General features: G+C 37.7%; 1 protein-coding gene across 5 annotated transcripts in view; it reads right to left on the minus strand.

The window, feature by feature from the left end:
- Positions 1-25,046, minus strand: part of COL19A1 (collagen type XIX alpha 1 chain) — a 190,602-nt gene extending 165,556 nt beyond the window's left edge. For 4 of the 5 annotated variants that reach the window (XM_032683529.1, XM_032683530.1, XM_032683526.1 and 1 more), the window contains exons 1-4: positions 24,958-25,046; positions 22,687-22,816; positions 14,212-14,286; positions 13,628-13,727 (exon numbers count right to left, since the gene is read on the minus strand). In XM_032683529.1, the coding sequence (XP_032539420.1) occupies positions 13,628-13,727; positions 14,212-14,286; positions 22,687-22,780 (269 nt within the window). In that variant the 5' untranslated portion in view covers positions 22,781-22,816; positions 24,958-25,046. Of the gene's footprint in view, positions 1-13,627; positions 13,728-14,211; positions 14,287-22,686; positions 22,817-23,787; positions 23,828-24,957 lie in introns of those variants that run through there. The other variant, XM_032683527.1, reaches the window with a different exon arrangement.
- Positions 25,047-25,406: the final 360 nt, after the last annotated feature.

Here is a 25,406-nt window from a genome sequence, read left to right on the forward strand (position 1 = left end):
GGGAATACATAAGAAAAAGGTGGAACTCTAGTTCTTTCACAAAGGAGAAAAACATTTCCTCTTCATCTGCTTTCTCCGAATCATGCAATTGCACAACACTTCAGGGTGTCCCTCTGCCTCATGCTGCTCAAAACAGATTGGTTTTCCATGTGTTGGTATTACTTACTGACTGAGAACCATGCAAAGATTTTCTAATGCTACTGGAACAAAGTGACCAAAACCAGCTTCTGTTGCCCTAGTCTGCTTCTTCTAACGTATATTTTCAGTAACTGTGGCAGTCAGGTAATACCTCTGTAGCAGACACTGATGGATCAGTAATTGATACCTTCAATTCCATCTGCCCCTCCTCACATGGACATACGATAAGAAATCGCTTTCAGTCTGTTTTTAGAGTTCTGTAAATACAAGGATGTTTCTCATAAAATATGCCCTTTAACTGAGCATTTCTCCACATTCCATGGATGCTAAATCTGCTCATGCACCAAAATTTAAAAATGCCAGTTAGCAGTATCTCCTTCTAGTACCAACATCCATCTACACTGAAAATATAAAAATAACTCAAAAGAAAACCATCTCTTTTGAACTCCAGCATCTCCTGCTGGGAATCATGCCCTTCCTAGATATATACCTCATTCTACTTTCCGTTCTGTATTGAAATGTTGAACTTCAGACAAATGGGCATGTCCCCCATTCACATTTTTCTAATAGGTTTCTACTTCTGTGATTCACTGTAGGGGCTGAAACTGGCCTGCACACGTCTTATTGCCCAGCATGAACACCCCAGGCTTACTCAGAACCACACTAGTAAACTAATTGCCTCTATAAAGAAACTTACTCAAAGTCTGTCACATTCCTCACAAGTAATCCACCAAAAAAACCCAAAAAAAACCCCAAAACTTTGGCGGGTTTGTGATTCTCTCCTAAGACACAGTTTTTATTCAAAATTTAAAACTATGACGTGCCTAAAAGAATGGCAGAGATTTAAGTTTTCTTCAGCTCATTCAAGAATTGCATCAAGCTTTTGGTGTTGAGAGATTATGTAAAAATACCCCTTTGCTGTCCTAAATATCGTAAAATCCAATTGTGGTACTTTTTCATAAATTGCAACCATCAAGAGGGTGTGAACTCAAGTACTTTTAAAGGAACTTTAGGTATTTCTTTTGACACCTACCCATGCTTTTATTTAGATATTTTATGAGCTGTTTTGTAACTCATGCGGTCCTTCTAGCTATCTCCCAGAAATGGAACAAAGACAACAGCTCTAGTTAGTATAGTCTGTTATTTGACAGACTCTGAAGTCAATGAGATATTAAGTTCTTATGTTAAACATGATTATCTACAGTGGAATGAAATTATTAGGCTGATCAAGAAACCTTCTGAAGATGTTAATGAAAAAAATAATCAGGGTAACCTCTGACAGCCAACTGGCACTGAAAATTGCTCTGTACACATTTTTACATGCTTCCTACCCTGAAGCAAGACCTATGGTACAGTATTAATTATTTGTATATCTCAGTGGTTTCTGTCGTCTGGAAAAGCAAAGAAAATGCCATGATCATTCAGTCAGAAGACAGACAGAAAATGCACTTCATGCTTTGGAAAGGAGGGAGGTCATCAGGAATTACTTGGCCTATATATCCATATAATCTTCCGCAGAGGAGGAAGAAATCTAAGCATCCATTTCTGCTCTGACATTTGTACAGGTACCTAGAGATGCCAGCTGATTCCAGAAACAGAACAGTCTTTTTAGTTTGGTACACAGGAGGGCTAGTCAGCTCCAGCAGAGCTGCATGCTGAGAGACTCGCACCCTCCTACTTCTCATGCTGGTGTTTTGAGAGCTACCTCGTGTATTTCTGCATGACATCATGCTACCCAACCTAAAAACCTTGTTTCCATAGAACACTCAATTTCTTCCTGTTTAGTCTCCCCTCATCCCCATTCCAAACTTTTGGTAGCTTTTTACACTGAATCAATGGAACAAGTACTAGCAAAGCGATTATACTTAGAACAGGCTCTCCCTTTCCTTCCTGGGTTCATTTTGCCAGGCCCTAGACAAGCCTGGCTGATGGTAAAAGGCAAAGTATCTCACAGGCCAGTATGTCTCTTATGAAAATGCTGAGCACTCCCAGTGAACATAATAGCATGGCTGGCAGTGGAAAGGGAGAGCTAGGACTGCTGTATGGAGTGACGCTGAACCAAACCATGGGATGTTTTTTTTTCCTAACCTCAAATAATTGGCTGGATAACTAGCCCTCTCCTCTTCAGCACACAGGACTGCCTAAAAATAAACTCATTCCAGGCTAAAGTCACAAGCAGGTCATGCTAAGATGTGCTCAAGTAAGAAGGCACACACAGGACCTAAGGCACTACAGCCTACAACACTGTTGTAGATGGATAGATCAACCCATCTTGGTTCCAAAAAAGAAGGTGTAAATGGTGAAGATTAAGTTACCAACAGAAGAGACCAGAGTAGGAAAGAAGGTTAATGATACCAGATACCAGGGTCTGACCTGAAATAAGTAGCTCTGTCAGCTGCAAGAGTGAAGCCAGAGAGAGAACATGCTTTTGCTTTAACACCCCCTACACACAGCGTGACTAGTCTATGAATATTTAAGCCTGGTGTTCTGCTTACAATTAGAAGGATAATTAGATAAATAATGTGCTCCTTTACAGTTTGTAAAAACTGTTCACATTCACAGATTTTAAGTGAATGAATATGGAAAATGAAAGATCAAAAAACTAATTTGCATCACATTGGAAGACTTAATAACATCTTCAGAAACTGGAAATGATCACTTTTCTGAAGTCTTGGAGTTAGAAAAGAATTGTCTCATTAAAGTCAAGTTAAAAAAAAAGATACATACAGCTTAGCCTTCAACTCTCACAATTTCTGTAATAATGAGATTTTTGGTAAGTTACAGATTAAATGAGGCTAAAAATAAATCAAGTTCAAAAATACCAACATTGCATTGCTATCTGCTGAGTCATAACTATATTTAACAGGATGGGCCAAAGACCTGAGACTCGCTAACCCTGTTACTATCAGACCCGCTGGGAAATGTCCAGGTATCCCCCTTAAAGCGTTAGGAGAGAAATGAAAAAAAAGCATGTTAAGAGAGTTGGGGTCTTGCATTAAAGCCAAGACAGACGTGTTGAAAGGAGACTTCAAGCAGTGATAGCTTTGGATAAGTCAATGAACATTTTACGTAGATTTTTCCTAAGCTTCACATCAAAAGAACACCCCAATCCCAACCTGAAGGAACACTGAACATGACCGGGAGTCTTTCTCAGACCCGGGAAGCAGGCCTGATGCCTTATATCCAAACAAGGAAGCTAGGAATTCACAAATTTTCTTCAAACAGTGAAAACTCCACATCAGAAAAACTTTGCATTAAAAAAATGCATCAGCTATAACTTAATTTGAGGTTAAATCATCTATGTAAATTCCATACAAAAGTAATACAACTAGAATGAATTATGTTCTTTTTCAACAGTAAGGCTGAGACTGAGACCTGTACTGCTGACAAAAGTTCTAAGAACATCATATTTCTTACTGCACGTCCGACCAGTAGATAAAATGTGGAAAAGTTATGACAGTAAAGAAAATACCACTATTATCACCAATATTTTGCATTACATAAAATTGTAGCATATAAGCATGCAATGAGATGAGGAAAAAAATATTTTGGAAGTTTTAAAAAGGAAATACTTAGTTCCCTCACCATTCTATGACAAAACCAGCATTTTGATGAATTCGCTCTTACCCTATAAATTATATGGTTGACAATGGAATTAAGACCCAACATCATGGAAACTATATTCTTAAGGAAGAAAATCTGTTAACAGTATAGTCTATAATAGAATCGTAGAATCCCAGAATGGCTGAAGATGGAAGGAACCTCTGGAGGTCATCTGATCCAATCCCCCTGCTCAGGCAGGACCATCTAGAGCCAGTTGGATAGGAGTACACATTTACTTGTGTATGAGAACAAAATCAATCCAACATTAGCTGTTTAAGATGATACATTAATTCTGATTACAAAAATTAGGATGCTGTAAAAAACGTACTCTTAGGCACAATATGAGTTCATATGAGTAGTGCTAACTCATTTTTAAGGAGAAAAGAGAAGGAAGGCTGTGTTAGAACTTTGATCTTTCAAGAACTCTTAATTAGTTAATGAGTCATGACTTTCCTTTCCATGAAATCATATCAGCTATCTTGAATCACAAAGTGTTTTTTTAGTGCTCCTAACACTTTCACAATCTTAAGCTTATGTAATTTCCTGGTAGCATAGCATATCTGTCCCCACATACTAACAGTAATACAATCATTTATCACTTTCTAAATTTAAAGAAAGTCCTGTGGAAAGGAAAGTAACCCATCAAAATAAGAAATCATTTCAAAGTCTTTTTGAGTTAACACATATCTGACAGCATTTCCTTTTCAGACATTCAAGTCATCTTATACAGTTTCATTACTAAACTACTGCTACAACTTAGCTTTTATGTTTGGTCCTGTTGTAGTACATTTTCTTCCAGTGCCTCTGTCCATATGATTATTCTTGTGAGTTACTGTCTTTATCACATATTGTCCACAGTTCAGCAAGGAACATAATGTCATATGTTAAACATTCTCAATTCTCAGTGACTTAATTTCACAGGAGATATTGGAAAAAAAACCAAAACAAAAACAAACTAACTTAAAAAAGCAAACAAAAAACCCCCAAACACAAACAAACAAACAAATAAAACAACAAAAAAAACCCCCAAAACCCCAAAACAACAACAACAACAAAAAAAAACCCAACAAAAAACCCCCAAATCAAAAAAACCCCAAAACTACTGCAATAGAAGACTCAGTTCCCAAAACTCCTTGTCTCCAAATGCCACCTTTATCTATAAAATGAGTGAGCATTATCTACTCATTCTGTACAAGTTGCTGCTAGATATCAGTCCTGAGCAAGAGAGATAATTTAAGGCTGCAATTGTATGTACTATACTACAAGGTAAGTGCATCCACCATGAAGGGTCCTGAGTGCAAGAATTGGACCTAAAAGCGCACTTCTCTCCAAGTCTTCGCAACCAGTTCCTGTTACTGTATATGCTCCTGGTGAATACTATCATACTTTTTGTTTAGTTTCATAGATTAATTTAAACTGGCAGTCATCTAGAATTCTGAACCACTTGCTTAAGAGACAGATCCAATAAGAGGGGGGAAAAAGGTGTGCGTGGAGTTACAGCACCTTGATGACACTGTCTGTATTGTTACTTCTCAGAAGTGGTCCAAAGCAAAATATGCATTCAAAAGTATTCGAGTAAATCAACACTGTTCACCATACATTATGAGCATGCACATTTCTTACTAAACGTTCACAGAATTATTAAGACTGGAAAAGACCTTTAAGATCATCAAGTCCAACCATCAACCTAGCACCAGCACCATGTTCACCAATAAAACACGTCCTCAAGTGCCATATCCATAATTTTTTTGCAAACTTCCAGGGATGGTGATTCCACCACACCCTTGAGCAGTCTATTCCAGTGCTTTACAAACATTACAGTGAAAAAAATTTTCTAAGCAGAACTCTCAGCAGAGTTCACAAAGAAAACTGAGTAAAAAAGGTAAATCGAAGTTCATCAAGGACTTTAACATTAACATTACTACTACAGGTGTATTAATAATTAGCTGTCTAATCCCCAAAATAAAAGATACGTTCATTTTCGCGTGAACATTAAAAGCATAATGCCATATTAGGAACTATCAACAAGTTATTCGAGGTCTGTATTGTCATGCCCAATCCCAGAGTATTTTTAGGATTTATTATTTCAAAATAGAATTCTAAGATACTGCAACTAGTCACACTGACTAAATCCAAAAATAACATTATCTCTTGCACATGGTTCTGTTAATACACCAATAGCTGTACATCAAGACTTGTTTCTAGAGATTACAGATCATTCTACAAGCTGAAGTTTATTTCATCATTCCAAGTTTATAAATGAGTTTGTGGCATAAAAAATATTGACTCGAGACAGACAAGACTGCAATTAGTAAACTGTATACAGTTATGACTGAAGTCAAGTTGATATACAGACCTCCAAGAGAAAAACCCATAGCATGGCCTGTACTGTTCCAGCAAAACTAAAGAAGTATTTTTAAAAATTTGTCACTTTATCACCGTTAAGTAAAAAATATTTCATGGCATGATGATAAAAACTGCAAAGAGTGACTCACATAGAAATGCTAGAGGCCAAAAATCTCTCAGACCCAACTGAAAATAAATGAAAATCAGTGTAATGAAGAAAAAACACCAGACAGTTTCACTGTGAGACAGATCATGAACTATTTTTAGACATAAAATATAAAAACTCAGAGGCAAGGTGGAGGAAGGGCACGATATCTCTGTGACATGTTTAAACAACAAAGCTCCAGTATAAACACAGATGTATCAGCACAAACAATCTTTTTGTAGGTACAACTTTAGTTAAGAGGAGAAATGCCTGACAGCATAGCTAAAGCAAACTAGCTTTCACAGAGTGTTAAATCACAAACGCCAGAAAAAGAAAGACATGATTTATTACAGGGTTGTTTGGGATTTTTTTCACAGTCTGCTGATAAATGCCTTTTGAAGCACATGGCACCATTGCTTCAGCTAGAGAAATTATATGCATTTTATAAAGACACTTGAATTCTCTCAGCTCAATCAGCAAAACTGATAAATGATCTTTCAGTCTCTAACTTTATCCTACAAGATAATAGGGCTACAGTCTATCCTCAGCTGCATGCATTATGCCCAGTACATACCATTGAATTCTAGTTGCATATATCATGGTTGTATATACCCATAGCTATTCTGGTTTTCCAAGCATCTTCAACTGTACTGATTTTGCAACTGTACTTTTGTTCTAAGACTATCAAACGCAGATCTCATATGGACTTAGATCTGCGTCCTCCTTGTACTCACTTTTAAGAGACTTTTGCTTCAAAAAAAGCGGCCAAGATAAACCAAGACAACATTGCAAAGATTTTAGAAGTCAGCATGTTTGGCAGGGAGTAAGAGACATGTAAACTTTCCTGAAAGTTCCGCAAAGGCTATAATCACTTCAGGCTCTCTTCAGCTGGTAAATTGAACAACCTATGGCAGAATTTGTGTCCAATTTTTTTCAAAGGTCATTGAGAAGTATCCAGGTAAATCGCTTCTGCTGAATCTAGCAATCTAATAACACAATAGCTTTGTCTAGCAACTTCAGTATCTATGACAGTATATGTTTTAGATTTTGTTATCTTATCCAATAAGAAAACTGAAAAATAGTTTTGGCATCCATATCAGATAAAAATAGAAAGGAATTCCCTACAGGAATATATAGCAGAAGTGAAATTGCTTAGATACTGCAGATGCTGTTGTTTTAATCAGAACACTGGAAATGTTTTTCACAGGGCAGGTTAAACCATTAAAAACTAAAGGTACAACTTCAGGGTTTGTTTAAGCTGAGGTCAGGCTGGTCCCAGCCCTGGCAGCGCTATCTTGCTCCTTATCAGCTGTGATCGCTGGAGATCACACAGCCACAGGGATCAGCCACCAGCCTCACTGACCACAGAGGCTGATGCTTATGTGGAGAAAGTGAGATGAGGCTGAGAGCTGGAGCTGAGTGCCATGAAAGCAAGCTCCTAATTTTATTTTCTTCCAAATAATAATTCAGACTGGACAGACTTTTCCCTTAAAACAAAGGCAGAACAACAAAAATAACAATGAAATATATGTTTTCCAAATTAAGGAAAGTTCTTTATATTAGAAAAGTAAACTGTCTTTACTATTTTTTCTTTTGGTGCTTCTGTGATTTGCTTAATGCTGCCTTAAGTTTCATCTTGAACTATGAGGCACGTGGGTATCCACAGAAACACTGCTGGTCTCCTCTGCACTCTTGTTGTGGACAAGTGTCCTTAAAATACACATCTCCCAAAAGCCCCTTCCCTTTATCTGCAAGTGCCTTACAACAAGATCATCATCACTGGGGAAAAAAGGAAAAGAAACAATCTGCTTCATCCAACACTGTCTTACCAATTCAACTGGTACAACACTCCCCCACTAAGCACTGCACTGTTGGGGGAACACACTACAGATCAAAGAATTCCAATTTGTTACAGTCAGTGGCATAATTAAAATAGATTTTCTAACTCTCTGTTCCCTCACAGCCTGCTTTTAAATGTAAGTATCAGACTTTTTTGCACATGTACTCTTCCCCTCTGCCACCTGTCTGTCTTTACCTTTGCTTTCCCAATTATTTCTGTGTAGTAAATTGCATATTAAATTATAGGATGATTCAAGCTCAATATAGAAACTATAATCCATTAATACCTTAATTTTGAATCTTATGAAAAGAACTTAGCGTATTTCTTTTTAAATTATGAGGTAGAAATAAGCCTAAATATGCACAAAAACATTCACATGTGTTTATTCTTTAAAAGAAGCATTGTTCTGTCATTTTTCATGGTAAGAGGCCACAGTTTTCTCCTTAGTTATGAAATTAAATAACTGGTATTTAAATGGTAGATACAGCACCAATTTGCTCTTTCAACAGTAATCACTATATTTTCCATCTTTTCAATGTATAAAATACAGTAAGTTTTCAAGTTTCTGGAAATAAACACAAAGTACACTATTTCAGTACCTTTCAATAAGAATTGGAAAAAAAGACTAAATCACTACAGCTTCTGATCCAATGCTGTGAAAGACCTGAAAAAACCACCAAGATTTTTACTACATTCAGGCTCCCACACTCAGGAAGCAAATTCCAAAAACAAGGCCCTTTTCTTGAAAATACCCTGCAACCAAAATACCAGACATTTCAGTCTTGGCAGTGTTGGCTTCAACTGCTCAAAAGATCTTAAATAAATACATGATACAGTAAAGGAAAGGTGATTTCTTACATAACCATCTAATATTTTAACAAAGCAAAAGCTAGCAAGACTTTCTGTAAGCACAGATAAAAGCTGGTTTGAATAATTTCAACTACTGCCTCCAAATAGGGGTAAAAACCCATTGCCATGTTCAGCCAATGTTTTAAAAGTTTTTGATGAAATCTTTTGGAAACTGGTGATTTTCACATCTATCTATTCTATACTATATTTAAGAAAAATATATCTTAAAAATATTTTTCAAGAAGACTGTTAAACCTGACTCTGCTGCCCATGAGGACCTTCACTGACAGCTGAAGTCATATGAAAGGAACTTGGTTTTTTAGTTTGGTGAAGAGAGAGATCTCAGCAGATACAGCCAGAGAACATACAGCAAAGTAAATAGTTGCAAAGCCACCTAGAGATAGGTGCCTTTGGGAAAGCATACTGCTAATCATGAAAAGGCTTCTAACAGTGAGCACAGAAACTGCTTCACTTCATGCCAGCTGTGCTTTACAAAATGGAATTCCCTCCACATTTTTTTGCGATTAAAAAGGTTAGCACTGAAAACGAACAGAAACCCCCACATAAATATTCTTTCATCATGAATTTCTGTTCTTAGCTGAAAGAATCCTCCAGCCTGGAATTTATTGAGACAAGTGGGAACAGTATTTCTGCCTCCAGTAACTAGATATCACAAAGAGGTGAAACACTTTCCCTGAAATATGGGCCAGACCACAGCTCTTCTGGCAGCACTGAGTGACAACATTGCTGGTGGAGCTCAGTAGTCCAAATACAGTCAAAATCCAAGCTCTTTTGTAGTATCTAACAATGAAAGGGAAGAATTCCTAAAAGAGTCGTGAGAGTGATCCCAAGTGCTGTAACTCAGATCATTTAACAGCCAGCTATGATAATCTCCTCAGTAAATTAATATGGTTTGTCAAGCCAAACAAACTGCAAAATAAGAAAGCTGTGACAGTGCCATGAAGATTTGCTAATCATTAACATCCATTTCCAAAACTTCAGAACCTCAGATGAAATCAACTTATTATCTCCTTTATTGGCGCTTTCAGAAGAGGAAAAAAATGGCCCACCAGCAACCCAGAAAGTGAGAATGAGGAACAACTGACATCTCATGCATGTCTAGGGAAAGACAGTGAAATTAATTCTTCATAGTGCTATCTACTCTAAGGCAAGTGAATAACAAAGATGAGCCTAAAAGGCTTCATGTCCAGAAGTACTGAATACTGCTGGCAGACCTAATGGAGCTGCTATCAGCACAGAGCCCTGTGCTGCTTTTGTCAGAAAAATCTATACCACACTGGAATATACTACAAAGGTAGTACATGTTAGACTCTGGAGAAAAAAATATGACTCTACAATTTATTTGTTGAAATAAAAGTAAAACATTATACAATTATGATTCTTCTATGATTCTATGGGGCGATTATGACTATATATTTAGACTGTCTGCATAACAGTATTTTCCTGTGAATTTCTTTATGATTCAAAGGCTCAGTTACACTACTTTCCTCAGGGAGAACTTCCATTAAAGTCCACGTAAGCACCGCAATAATTAAGTCACAGTATTTTACTTTTAAAATCAAACTTTAATCCAGAAAATATTACTGGAATTACATTAATATTTAACAGTCAATTACATGGAACATAAGAAAAGCTATCCGTCTCCTACCACAAAACAAATATGTACAGAACTCTATCACAAAAAGAGACAAAGACCTATAACTAAAATCCAGCATAAATAAATGTAATCAATTTCCTAAACTGACAGAGCATTGTAAATTATTTACAACATATAAATAGGTGCAACACTATTCCAGGTCCATTGAAAAAAACCAAAATGGCATCACAGAAGAAAAATGGCACAGCATAGCTTTCTATTACCCACACTACGACTGAACGAATGAAATGCAAGAGGAGATGTGCCAAGTTACTTGATACTTGCTAGTCAGCTTAATCAGATACTCTCAATTTCCTGCAGGATGGATAACAAACACTGTTCTGCTTCTTACTGCTCACCACGTCTACTAAAATATTTTCTGAGGGAGAACGATCCTGAAAACTTGTATGCGTCTAATAACACGCGATGTCTGGAACCACAGTGTAATTGCAACAACAGAAAGTCATTATATATTTAACAAAACTGCATTAATTAGAAATAGAATTTACTTTTAATTACATGCATTTCTGTGAAGAAAGGATAAAAAAGCATGAGCGAGACTATTGCCATGAAGTATTAGGATTTAATGGAAATTTTTCAGTGCTTGAATGTTATTGAAAATACTTTGAACCCTTCCATTGTTCAGGAAGATACATGTAAGAGGTACTACTTAATTCAACAAGTGGACTGAAAGTCTTATCTTGTACCTTATTCTCATCAATAATGAGATATTAATTTTCAGCCTAACTATATTTATACATTAGCATGGATATGCTTATTTTATTAATAATCGTCTTAGTTGCCTCATCCACCTAAACTTTTTATCCATTAGATATGCATATTTTTAGGGGAAACGGGAAAGATTTTCCCTTTAGTTTTTCCTTAATGAGGACACATGGAAGACAACAGGGAAGGAGACGAACAGGAGAACCGAGACAATTAAAGCCAAACCACCTGCCATCCAGGTTCACCCTTCACCAAAATTCTTTACCCCCTGCCCAAGTTACACTGACAATGAAGAAAAACTAGCAAATTTTGACTCCTTTCAAAAAGCTGATAAAATACAGGAAAGAGATAAAGAGAAGAGATAAAATACATGAAGAAAGAACTTAGATTTCTCTCCTCTTCCATAAAGAAAAAAAAAAAAATTAAAAAAAAAATTGCAACTTTCTCAAGTATTAACTTAATACTTAGCAAAGTATTAACTTCCCTTAGAGTTAACATTCGTAAAGTCACAGCTATCAGCCATGGTGTGAATTCCCCATTTTCATTACCTTCACTAATAAACTGTTTTTAAAAGAGGAAAAGAAAACACAGACATTAGTATTCAGGCCTACTAATAGAAGCTGGGAAAAAAAATCTTACATTTTTTTTTATCTCAACATCACCTCTCAGACTACTTCCAAAAACACTTAGAAATTCTTAGAAATCAATACTTCAAATCATCAATTTTACCTCAAAGTAATATCAATTTTAAATAATCCACCCTTTTGTAATTTATAGCTCCTGTCTGCTCCATTTTTGCCACTGATTTGCTTACTGTTTCAAAATAAAGTCAGCTTGCAACACGCACTTCTTAGCACTACTTAGCTTCTTATTCATAAAGGAAAACTGCTCCACAGTTTTTGTTATTGCCTTGGTTTTCTACTCTTATGTAGTCTCATGTTTCCCTCAAAATCTCATTCACTGAAAAAAAAAATCTGTAAAAATCTGAAAAATTAAGAATGGATTTTCAAAAGAAATTTTTCTTACTAACAAACTTACATTTTTAGTAAAGATTTTATGGGTGGTACCTAATTTCTCCTGCTCCTCTTCTTAAGGCAATATGGATAATATTGGTAAGGTCCTAATAAAACAAGAGCACTCCCTGTGTCAAGGAATTTTATCTAGTAATTTTTTCTTTAATAGCTAATGTCCATGGTATTTAAAAAAAGACAATGATTAGTTTAACTTTGCAAAACTACAAAAGCATAACCATTTAGCATTTACAGTACCTAGTAAGTCAGAAAAACTTGGAATCTATCTAGCAATTTAGGATATTTAGCTTCTCTTTCTTTCATCATGCTCCTCTCCCAAAGATCATTTTGTTTTGTGTCTGGGTGCCTCCAATTCCTCTCTTCCTCCTCCTCCCTGGCCTCATGCTACCCACAGTCCGTCTTTGCCATGCCCAGGATCCAAGCAAAGGGGAAACCCGAGAGCCAGGTGTATTTTTTAACTAGGCAAGCTGGAGCCAGACCTCTTGCAACAGAAAATACCCAACCTGAAGACATGGGAATACAGTTCCTTCCCTCATCATCACAGGAACACGCTGTACAGAAACCACAGTCCCATGACTCAGAGCACAACACAACCAAGAAGCTCTGAGATGAGCTCCACTGAGTACAGGGAACCTGAAACTACATTCCTATCTCCTTCTTGGCATTTCCTTGTCCCTGAGCAAACTTAAATCCATTCAACCCCATTATGCCTTACTCTCTTTCACCTTCCTTTTGATTTTTTATGCAGTCTCTGCCTTTCATCCCACCCTATGTCAGAATAGGATATTGCCTACTTTCTCCTCTACAGTGAATACCCACCATCCTGTTGCTGCTCAAAAGCAATATGTCAATTCCAGGAAAAAAAATAACATTCAAAGAAATGGTGACACTGTCTTTTTAATCCTGCCAGCAGTAATGAGAGAGAGGACAGCCAACTTCACTGAGGGAAGATTAGCATAATACTTCTTGTCATACCATGAAAGTTATTTGTTTCCTTTGTTTTATAAATATTTATGTATTAACAATAGAGTTTTCAGTATCAAAATCATGATTTGAGAAAGTGATATATTCACAATTAACTTACTACCTAGATACTTCCAGATTCCAAAAGAAAAACACACCAAAATCAAAATGCTTCCCACAGAAAAAAAACCTGTTACAGATCAAAATGCCCGAAAACAAGATGTACTGCTTTCTGTTGTGTCCTTTGAATATACTGCTAAGTTATTCAGTTAATTAGTAGCATTGGGTCTGAACTCTATTACTAAGGATTAAAGCAGTATCTTACTTACCTTGTATCTCTAATGAGAGGTGCACTTCCCAGTTTAAAACAGGTCTTTTCCCCTCCACAAGGTGTTTGCCTCAAAGAAAAGCTTTCTGCCAGATCAAATCCTGTAAAATATGACACAATATGATACAATTTAATGGGATTTAAAAACCAGAAGTAAATACTGACTCTTAGCATGCTTGGTGACTTTCTGGAATACAGACAGACAAGCTATTTCGAAAACTAATACTTGAAGACAGAGAAGATTTCAATATTCATTTTAACAAAACTATTCATGCAAAATTCACTTGATAGACGACTTTGCTACCTGAGAAATGCATTTGTTATTTCCTTTTATCATCTGAACTGATAAGAATGTGGAATCATTGGGAAAAACTATGGAAATCAATGTGGCTGCTGAACTTGAACCACTGCTTCCCAAGAACAACACATTCTGATTTTAATCCCACTTTCCCAACAACAGCAGCAGCTTTTGGAGCTTGGAGGTGGCATTCTGTCCTGTCTTTTCAATTTTAAAGCCAGTTTCAGTCAGATTATGATTACATCCACTACTAGCCAATTAATATAGACACTAGCTCAGTCATTTACCTGAAACACCACGACTGTCTCTGTTGATTTGTTTGAGATGACGGACAGCTGTTTTCATTAAAGGACACACAGCACCTTCAAGAGAACACAGTTTAAAACAGAACACATCATAAAATGCTATCAAACTAAAATTAATCGTAAAAAACTCTCATGACAGTGATATTAACATTAAAAGGAATGTTTCTTTTTGTTTCTTTAGGATATGAAAAGCAGCTATAAAACAAATTATAACATCTAAAAAAAATAATAGGAGCAATGATATTTCAGATTCTATACTACACTTACAAGAATATGAGCAGATACAAGTTTTACCTCATTTTAATTCAGCTGCTTCTGGTTAAAGTTCATATGAACTATACAACCAGAAGAAAAACACTAAACTGTTACCATGCCGTTCCCATCTACAACACTCAATGAAGCAGTAACATCTAACTTCTTTTTGAATTTCTGACTAAATTATTAGAAAATCTTTTTCCCCTATTAATGAATATGAAAAAATAAAGCATAGATGCTTGACTACTATGAAAATAATCTACTGTTAATTCAGGGAACAGTAACTAATTTCAAAATGTGGATTAACAAGGCTATAATCATATCCTGTAACAAACAATGCCAACAATACTTATATTTTTAAAAAAATGGTTGAAAATTAAGTAGGGGAGTAAATCTGAACCAAAGTATTTTGGTAAACAAGCAGAATATTCTAAATTGTGGAACATGGTAAACTCTGAGGTTAAATCTAATGGAACGCTTAGATCAAAAACTGTATTATTAATATACAATATCTTAGCTCTTTACTTTTTTTAACAGACACATAGGAATGCCCACTTTTAAGAAACAAATACAGAAAAATATCAGGTTTTTGTGCATAGGTAATAAATAGGGCTTGCTCTTTAACAAGTTTTGCAAAGAGCCCTGCTAAATCCTAATAAAACCAGCAAATGAACGACGACAAGTAATGATATTTGGCCTATGAGCTTATCAAGCATAGAGATCTGTGAGCTAATGAAACTAAAAAGATGTCCAAGGTATATTTGAGGTTGCTGAACAGTGAAGGTCGAGAGGCTTTCTCAAGTGTCAGTTCAACAAAAAGAGTAAGGAGTGCCCTACCATTAACCTGAAAATTATCTATATTTAAATGTTTCATAACAGCATTCAGACAACCACTGGCATTCAAAATAGCTGTATTTGTAATCTTAAAGCACGATATTTGTCATTCATTCTGTAGTTATGTAGAAAGCATAGTATCCTTCAAAACTCTTGAGTGCTATTAAATATATTTCATTATTTGGTCTGGATTAAGAAGAGCTAATTGGAAATAATTAGTAAAAGTGAAACTAGATTATATAATACAGACATAAGGACACCTCCTGATAATATGGTCAATGAAAGCTATGTCATTGTTTAAAGAATGAACCGGGTGAGACTTTTTTTTTTGTAAGATTCATTAAGTTCCATGTCCTTCACATCTACAATTACAATTACAAGTAACATCACAGATAAATTAGTTTACTTCTAGGGAATAAATTCTTTCTTTCCTTCAAATAGATACATAAATACAGGTATATACATGATTTTTCCTATACTGATAGATATAGTTTCAAGATGAATTAGATAAAGCATATGAATTAAAAAACATAAATTCCCTTTCCTTATAAAGGATGCAGAATTGTAATGAATATTCATGTTGAAATCTCTGAAATTAAATCTTTCACCATTCTTGGTTTGCAGGGAATTTTATGTAGTGTGAAAAGCATTCACTGGATTTACATAGTAACATAGAAATTTCAATACACCGTTTGATATATACACACAGTATGAGACAGAAACAGGTTCACCTTAGATACCCTTTAGTCTACAAACCTCAATCGTCAATCAGATATAAAGATTATTAAACTACAGACTTCTATATACTGCTACTCTAAAACAAGGAATGCAGTTGTGGTAGATTTATGTAAGTATAGCTCTAACAAATATGTTGATGTAAAGGAAGCCATTTTTAACTGAAGCCACAATAGCATGTCAGACATTTTTCTTATATCTACATGTTTTCTAACCACTTTTTTTTCAATATATAGATAAAGACTACAGGAAAAATTCCCTTTTTGGTTAAATTCTTGACAGTACTTAAAATAAGAGCAGACAGATATTACTTACTGCTGATTTTACCCTAAACTGATGTAGTAATCTCTAGAGAACCTGGGACACAAGTGTGCTTTGTTTTTTTTCAGCATTGACTTACATGAGGATTTAGTGTGAAAGACTAGGAATTTTTAGCTTATTCCCCACAGCCACTTTCTTCCAAGTCCAAATATAGATTCAAGCCTTAATTTTTGTGTTCTTCAGATGGTAGCAATGATTCCTCACATGCCACAGACTGTGGACCTATTTTTATCAGTGGCATAACAGTCACAGCATAGACAGGTCATTTGAGTGTTAGATATTTGGTTATATTCCATATCCCCCAAAGAACTGAAAGGGTTACCATGAATCTTCTATCTCATACTGTTGATGTACTCCTTTAGTCCAATGCTGTTCTTTTTTACCAGAGAGCTAAGGCAAAACTCTCAAATAATAAGACCAAACCCTCTCCATACCAAGACTGACGACTTTCATTGCTATAGATTGAGGAAAATTCTTTCTAAGTTACAGCTTGTACAGTTAACCTCTTCCACAATTTTTAGTACTGCTGGAAGGTCCTTAAATTTTTCTTTAGCCCAAGACAAAACAGACAGTTTGCCCATTCAACCTGTGGGTAGCTGAATGAGAATGTCTATGTGAAGATACTCAGGAAAGGAAAAGAAACAGGCAAACCCTTACTGCTAATCCAGATATGGAAACCATGAACCTATCTGCCCTGTTAGAATACATTATTATAAAATTAATGAAATAATAAAAAGAACGAGCTTACATTTATACACTAGATTACTCTGCACATAGCAAAACTGCATCTGTGTGGACTGAACTAAACATTTTATATTAAAACAGTGATATCAAAGGTCAAGGTAACATATCTATAAATTAACGAGTTCACCTATCCATAAGACAAATTAGACCTTGATATTTATAAATCAATGAGTTCTACATATGAGTCTGTTAATATAAAATCAACCTCATCATTTTGAAAATATGTATTTATGCGGACCAAGCAGATACATCACAGACCACTGATCTTCTGTCTTCCCAGTAAAACAATAGTAAGAATTTTTTGTTTGTTTTCTAATCGAATTATGAGAAACAAAAAAAGGGCATTGCATCTAAACATATCTGCTGCAACATGCAATGACATGTTCCTAATTCCTGGAATAATCAGGACACCTGTTGAAGGACACTGCAACTTCCACCTAAGCAACACGCTCAGCTTTCCATTCCAAGCAAACGAGGACAGAGGAACTCAGGAGCATGCTTCAGTCCCTCTTAAAGGCATCTCTTGTGTGCACTTCCTGATTATGAACCCTAACTTCCAATAAGCACTCTTGGCTTTTCCAGATCAAATGTAACCTGTAACGGCTAGATTCACTTTGCAAGTACCTACATGCTACTTTACAATTAAACTGTATGTTCAGCTGAAGTTTTCAGCTGCCATCTAACACCACTGAAATGTACATTGCAAGGGCACTGAAGTTTCCATCAGTAAGCATGACCAGCCTAATGAATGTGGCCAAACAGCAAAGCCCTAATATCCCATCATCCCATATCCCAAGCTTCAGACACAAACACATATTAGCCAAGATTTGTCTCACACTTACTGGATACAGCTTCATAAATACATAGACAACATCTTCAGAGTTTGCAACACATTTGCAAATATCAGCAACAACATCCAATGAGTCCACCCCAAAGGTATTTGTACTAAAGTTAAGCAGACTCAGCTGACCTGCTTTCAACTAAGGTCAAGAATTCAGAAATCCTACATACCTGTAGCCTCAAGTATAGAGGCACCAGGAAATGAGATGTGAATTTTTTTTTTTTACTCCTTTTTTACTCTGTAAACCAGATCATGTTACATTACAACATATGTGTTAATTAAGACAAGGGTGGGGAAAATGCATGACAGAGACATGATAAAGTAAAGAAATCAACTTAAGTGTGGTGACTATTTATATGGTTATGAAAGTAACAAACAGCTTTGGCAGACAGAATTAAGAAATCCCAACTAATGGAGTTCAAGGATTAGGATACTCATACTAGACCCTGGGAAACTCCATTCTCCCATAAGGAAGAGTAGGTAGTGAAAAACAGGACTTCATATTACTTGAGACAGCCAGCACGGCTTCATCAAGGGCTGGTCTTCATGACCAACCTACTGGCTTTCTACAATAGAGTGACTACATCTGTGGACAAGGGAAGAGCAAAGGACTTCTGCAGGGCCTTTGACATAGTCCCTACAACATCTCTAAGTTGGAGAGATAGGGATTTGATTTGTGGACTGCTTGGTGGATGAAGAACCGGTTGGACAGTCACATCCAGAGGATAGTGGTCAACTGCTCAATGTCCAGATGGACATCAGTAACAAATGGTGTCCCTCAGGGGTCTGTATTGGGACTAGTGTTATTTAATGTTTTCAGCAATGACATAGTGGGATCCAGTGCATGCTCATCAAGTTTGCAGATTACACCAAGCTGAGTGGTGCGGTTGACACATCTGAAGGACAGGATGTCATCCAGAGGGACTTGGAGAAGCTCAACAAGTGGGCCCTTGGGAATCTCAGGAGGTTCAACAAGGTCAAGTGCAAGGTGCTGCACAATGGGTCAGGGCAATGCCCAGTATCAAAACAGGCTGTGGGATGAAGTGATTGAGAGCAGTCATGACAGGAAGGCTTTGAGAATACTTGTGAATGAAAAGCTGAAGATGAACTGACAGTGTGTGCTCATAGTCAAGAAAGCCAATTGTATTCTGGGTTGCATCGAAAGAAGCATGGCCAGCAGGTCGAGGGAGGGGATTCTGCCCCTCAGCTCTCATGAGACCCTCCCACCTGGAGGACTGCATTCAGTTCTGTGGCCCCACCATAAGAACAACATGGACCTGCTGGAGCAGATGCAAAGGAAGGCCACAGAAATGATCAGAGGGCTGGAGCACCTCTCCTGTGAAGACAGGCCAAGAGAGTTGGGGTCATTCAGCCTTGAGAAGAGAAGGCTCCAGGGTGACCTTACTGCAGCCTTTCAGTACTTAAAGGGGGCTTGTAAGAAAGATGGGGACAGACTTTCTATCAGGGTCTGTTGTGACAGGATAAAGGGTAATAGTTTTAAACTAAAAGAGGTTAGACTTAGACTAGACTTCATGATAAGGGTGGTAAAACACTAGAATAGGTTGCCCAGAGAGGTGGTAAATGCTCCATCCCTGGAAATATTCAAGGTCAGGGTGGATGGGAATATCAGAAATATGAATATATGAGAGCTACTGTAGAGTCATTATCTTGATTTTGAGAAGTATCTAGCCATACTGAAAACATTAAAACCAAAAAAGCTGAACAGATTTGCATACTTGAAACCACTCTGTATTTGGGCTAAAGTGCCTATCCAAAATTATAATCTAGAGCCTATACTTTTCACAGCGGATTCCATGTCAAAAGGCAATGGAAATTCACCATGCCTGACAGTCCCAGGACTTTGCTTATACTGCATTTTTCATGGGTTAGCAAGTGACTTTAAAAACAGAAATTGTAAAACAAAGTTGAAAAAGAAGCAATGATCTGGGAATGAGACAGAGTATTAATATTCTTAATATAGAGCATTCTGGAATGATTAGATTAGAACTTCATGTGTCACTACAGCTCATATCCACTCTCAAAACCCAAATATTCCCAATAAGTTGACAACATGAACAAAATATTCCTGAAGTCAGATCAAAAACAGGATTGTGGAAAACTCCTGAACCCTCTCCCTCAGAGTTGCTATATTCTGTCATGAGAAGTGAGTGTTTCCTTCTGATGAACATTCAGCATAGCAAAGCTTCTGGATAGGCAAGAACTGAAAGAAATCCTTGCTGTGAATCTAATGGTTACTGGGACACTCAGAGCTTAAGGAGGACTGCTCCGAGACGATCCAGCATACTCTGTCACACTGACCTTTTTCTCAATACTGGTAATTATTTATTACAATATTGACCCAAAGAATAAGTATATTTGGCATGCCGGCTCAGAAAGCTCTCCCCTACATATGCACACAAGTTAATCCTTTCCCTAACATACTTCTTTCCCTCATCACCCTTAAATTAACTCTAATTCACACTTTTTCATGAATTTCAAAGCCATTCCTTTAGAATCAAGTAGATCAGGTGATAAATTTCAGGATGTAAATACAATAATCCCAGATCGTCTCTAAATTTGCTTTGCTGGAAAGGCTTTCATATTAACACAGTGAGAAATAAATACTATACATATGTTGTTGAAGGATTGCCTAGGCAGATACTGAGGGACAGATGCTGATCCAAACAGAATTGGTGCATAGGAGAGAACAAAGACAAAAGAAATAATGAGTTAGTGTCTTAATGCAAGATAGGAGGAGGAAAAAAAAAAAAAAGAGGTTAGCTATTCCTCTCTTCTTGAAGTGAGCATATTTCCAATTTGTAACAGATTCATCTGCATATAAATTATCAAACTGTAGCAAGACTACTTTGCAACACAGAGTATTCGTGTCAGCTGAGCAGGGCAGATTAACAAAAGGTTTGCAGAAAGATCTATATTCGTTTTACTACTGCTCCATTACTGGGTTCGTTCTTTCTCAACTCCTGCTTACTGGTCTACAAGTTGTATTTCTTTTTTGGACAGTAACCATACCTACAGACTCTAGAAGAGTCTCTTTCCCATTATCAACTTCAGGCTTCACTCTGAGCCTATTCCCTGCTGTTGGCAGAGCTGCTCAAGCTGGCAGCTATCTACTTGTTATTCCTCACCATCTGCCTGTATCACCACAAACTGCAGAAGCATCTCTCAATTGCACACCATCAGCTATTCACAGGAGAAGTTCAATCTCTCTTCTTCTTCCTAGTGGTTCAATTGGACCCATATTTGATCCATTTGTGACAATCAGGTTAAGGAAAACTGCAACTTCACTGCTGGTTGTCTAGCCACTAACTTCTAACAGAATGTAATGCAGAGTTCAGATTCACTGTATATTAGCAGTTCAATATACCTCTCACATATGTCCAACATTTACTAAGACATATTTTCTTTAGGGGAAAAAAAGAATATAGAAGAAAAGAGAAAATTCTTCCTGGAATTTTGTTTTAACATTTTTCAAGTTTCCATTTATTCATTTATATTGCTAGGGAACCTTCTGCACTCACATCATTCTAGCACTTTTAAAAACTTCCCTTCTGCAACTAACCAGCTAGCAGTGACAGAAAATACAACCTATTTTGCTTTTTTCAGACAGTTGAATAGAGTGATTTTACAGCTATGATGTAGGTTTGTTCTCTCACAGGGGTTAAGAATAATTCATCAGTAGAGCACTTAGCCTCGCTGCCCTAAAAATATAAGGGAAAGAAATCTTTGACTTAAATTCAGACTCTTCACAATGCATTACTCTTACCTGAGAGCCCACATATTACACTTATTATTTATTCAATATTACTACTTATAGTTTCCAGGAGTAGTAAAAGGATCATTATCCTAGTCACTGATTTTTTTATTTTCTTGGGCCTGAGTTTCGAAAGTGCTATTGAAATTCAAAGTTTTTGTGTATGTATAGCTTCTATTATCTTTCATCAAATTTCTGGAAAAAACCAGCATTACTAAAAGTTAAGTTAATTTTTGAAAAAAAAGTACTTTATTTAAATAACAATGAGCATGTTCTTCTTGCCAGTAAATGTAAGAAATTTATAGAAAGTTGAGGTGTGCGTGGAGGCTGAGCAATTCCAGAAAACGGACATTCCTCATGTGAGAAGCACACATGATGTGCCTTTGAGACAGAATTTACCACACCCTGGAGAGTTACTGTAGAGTTTAAGTGAGAATACTAGATAACATGTGGACAGAGAAAGAAGAAAACAAAGAAGTATGAGAAAATTTGCAGAATATGGATAACAGCATTTAAGTTAGAAAATATCACTATATTCCTTTTCCCCACTAGGCACAAGGTTTTGTCTAAGATAGATACAGATAGATACAGATCTTTGAAGTATTGTTTAGGTCAATGTGATAACTAGTCTGCTATAATAAAGCCACGTGACTTTGTCCACAAAAGTTTCGCAAACTTTGATTTACAATCTTGGTTTGTATGGTACAGAAAAAAAAGACAAAACAAAACTCCTAGGATCTACAACTGCCTCCAAGCATGATTCTTCCAAGCACAGGAAGGCTATTTGGAAACTGCTTCTAACGTAGTACATTCTACAAAAAAAGATTTACATTATCCTGTATAATTTTATCTCTTCATACTGTATATTTTCCATGTGCTGTTGCTATCTGTTAGAAATTTTTCAGTACTGAGATTTATGCCTTTGGTCTGTGATGGGCAAGAAAAGTGGAAGTACCTGTCTGGTCACTCACAGCCACGGAAGTAGAAACAGGAAGGAGGAGGAAGACTGCCATACAAAGCCAAATTATGCAGGATCCAATGTAGTTCATCTCCCCCTGGACACATATGAACAATCAGCTACAAATCTGAAACAGAAAATAAGCATTTTTATAACAGTTTCATCTTATTCTTTTCGCCTCACTCCATCAGAAAACTGCAAACAAAAATTTCTTAACTGTGAAGAGAAAGTTGCTAGCAACATGCAAGTGTATAATTTATCTGCTTAAGGAGCTACAAAAAGTCTTATGTCAATTTAGAAATAAATGACAAATATACTCCTTTTTAGTTCTTTATTGAACTTCAAAGTAACACCTTAGAAAAACTAACTCAGATATATTACTTGTAAAGGCCCTGATTTTCCATTTAATTAGTAATTAATAATTTTATATTTCTCCCCAAATTATTTTTCAATTTTCAATATATTAGCTAAACTATTTGGTGTCACAACACTTCCAGTGACTTTGAAGACTACTACTACTGAACTAGTCTTCAAATTGAACAAAGAACAACATGCAGTTGTTTCAGTTTAAGCACAACAGAAACCAGAGTATGCTGTTTCTTTACCATGCAAAATATACAAGCAGCATATATTTAATTGCCACTTAAAATCTCACAAATGTACAGTCTGGTTTCAAGAACATAGCTTTTATTGTTCAGCTTTTCTTCTAAGTCAACTGTGATGCATAGATACACACAGATTTAATGACAGAAAATGGCAAATATTATTCTAATCTAATTCTAATCTAATCTTTTTCTGTAAGAAAAGCAAAACACATACCTAAGATGCAATTTTTATAATTATTTTCACAGGGCACCTTATTCATCATCAGAGCTATTCTGTCAGACATATGCACTGACAGCAACTACACCATCATTAACTTTTCCAGCCTCCTCACCAGCAGCGAAGCCAATATATGTTCAAATAACATTATCATTTAATTTCCTGCACCTGCTTTGCAAGCAGGCATCGGGAATTCGCTAGAGCTGCCGCTTCAGAGGACTCGTTTTTTGAAGGGCTCTAACAACCAGCATCACCACTCCCTCGCTGCCGCCGCACCTCCGGGCTTGGGTCCCCTCCCGCCAGGGGCTCCGGGAGGTTCCGCTCCCTCGCTCAACCGGCGCTCCGGAGCCCACGGGGCGCCTGCGGAGCGACCCGAGCCCTCGGCAGCTCAGATTTTAACTCGGCAGTGCCGGCAGCTTCATTTCTCTCGGATCGAGCCGGGTTTGCCAGAGGGAAGGTCCAGCACTCCAGGCGGAAAGGCAAGCGGACAGCTTGGGCGGCGGGGCTGGGCGAGGAGCCCGAGCAGCGCCCCCGCCCCGCAGCCAGAGCTCGCTCTCTGAGCTCTCGGCTCCGCGCCCCCGGCCCCGCTGTCGGGTCCCCCCCCCGCCGCCCCCGCCCCGTCTCCCCGGACCCTCCTGCGGCGCCGGGAGCGGCCGGCCCGACCGAGCCGAGCGAGGGGCAGCGCCCGCCGACGCTTCCTATGCGGCCCCGGGGCGGAGCGGAGCCAGGATCCCGCTCGGGCCGGCGGCGCCTGCGGGAGGGGAAGCCCCGGTGCCGCCGGGCGCTGCGGCGGGGCCGCGCCGGCACCTGCGCGGGGCCGCAGGTGAGGGGCCGCCGCGGGCGGGAGCGGGCCGGGGTCGGCAGCGCTGGTGCCAGCCCGGCGGGACGCGCCCCTCGGCATCCCCGGCTCTGCCCCGCAGCTGCTGCGCGGCGCGGTGCCCCCTCCTCGGAGGGCACTCGCTGCCGCAGCTCACTCACCGGCGCGTTCGACTAACTGCGTGCAGGCCACCCGGTACGCGAGCTAATTACAAGGGCACACACTGATAGGTAGGTTTTTAAATGTAAATACATGCACAATCAGAATTGTGGCAATTTGCAACAGTTTAATCAGCTTTGTAAATTACTGCTAATTTAATAGGGCTGTTTCTATTAGCATATCTTTGCATATACCTATAGTCACCCACTAACATGTACAATGTATTTACACTGTCATGAGAAGCATACTATAGCGAAAGGCTGATTGCAGTGCATTAAAAACTTACAGCTTACATCGTGTTTATACAAAACATAGTTAATAGTAGCAGTGATAAACTTAAATGGTTATTTTGGAAAACAAAAACCCACGAACAAAACCACCACAAAACAAGCCAGGAATAGTGTAGTATGTGTGTGTGTGTGCACATGTGATACGTTTAGAGAATTGACTACAAATAATGAGTTGCTTACCTTTAATGTTTATATTATTCTGTCCCCCGGAAGCACTGAAAATGCCTGTACAGAGCTGCTGTAGTGCTGAGGAGTTGCTGGAGTAAGTCTCCAAAGAGTGGTAGAGGGGGATGCAGCTCTGTCCTTATTAGTCTCATACAGTGTGACCCTCCCACTCAGTGAGCAAGAATACTCTGCAAGAAAGGACAAACAGCCACCCAGACACAGATCCTACATAATCATATGTGTATATCCCAAGACAGGTAACAATGTGTAAGAAATGGTTTTTTTTAATTCTTCCCACTACCTCCCAAAAAAAACAGTGTACCACAGTTCCACAAATTAGACTGCCATGGGATGAATGCATGAATGAAAGAGTATCTGGTTTCTGGTTGTAAAGAACCAATTATGTGCATTAGCACACTGGAAGAAACTAGCTTTTATCCTTTAAGTGTAAGCATGCGCCATTA

The sequence above is a fragment of the Chiroxiphia lanceolata genome, chromosome 3 (genome assembly GCF_009829145.1).
Source record: "Chiroxiphia lanceolata isolate bChiLan1 chromosome 3, bChiLan1.pri, whole genome shotgun sequence".
Taxonomy (NCBI): Eukaryota; Metazoa; Chordata; class Aves; order Passeriformes; family Pipridae; genus Chiroxiphia; species Chiroxiphia lanceolata.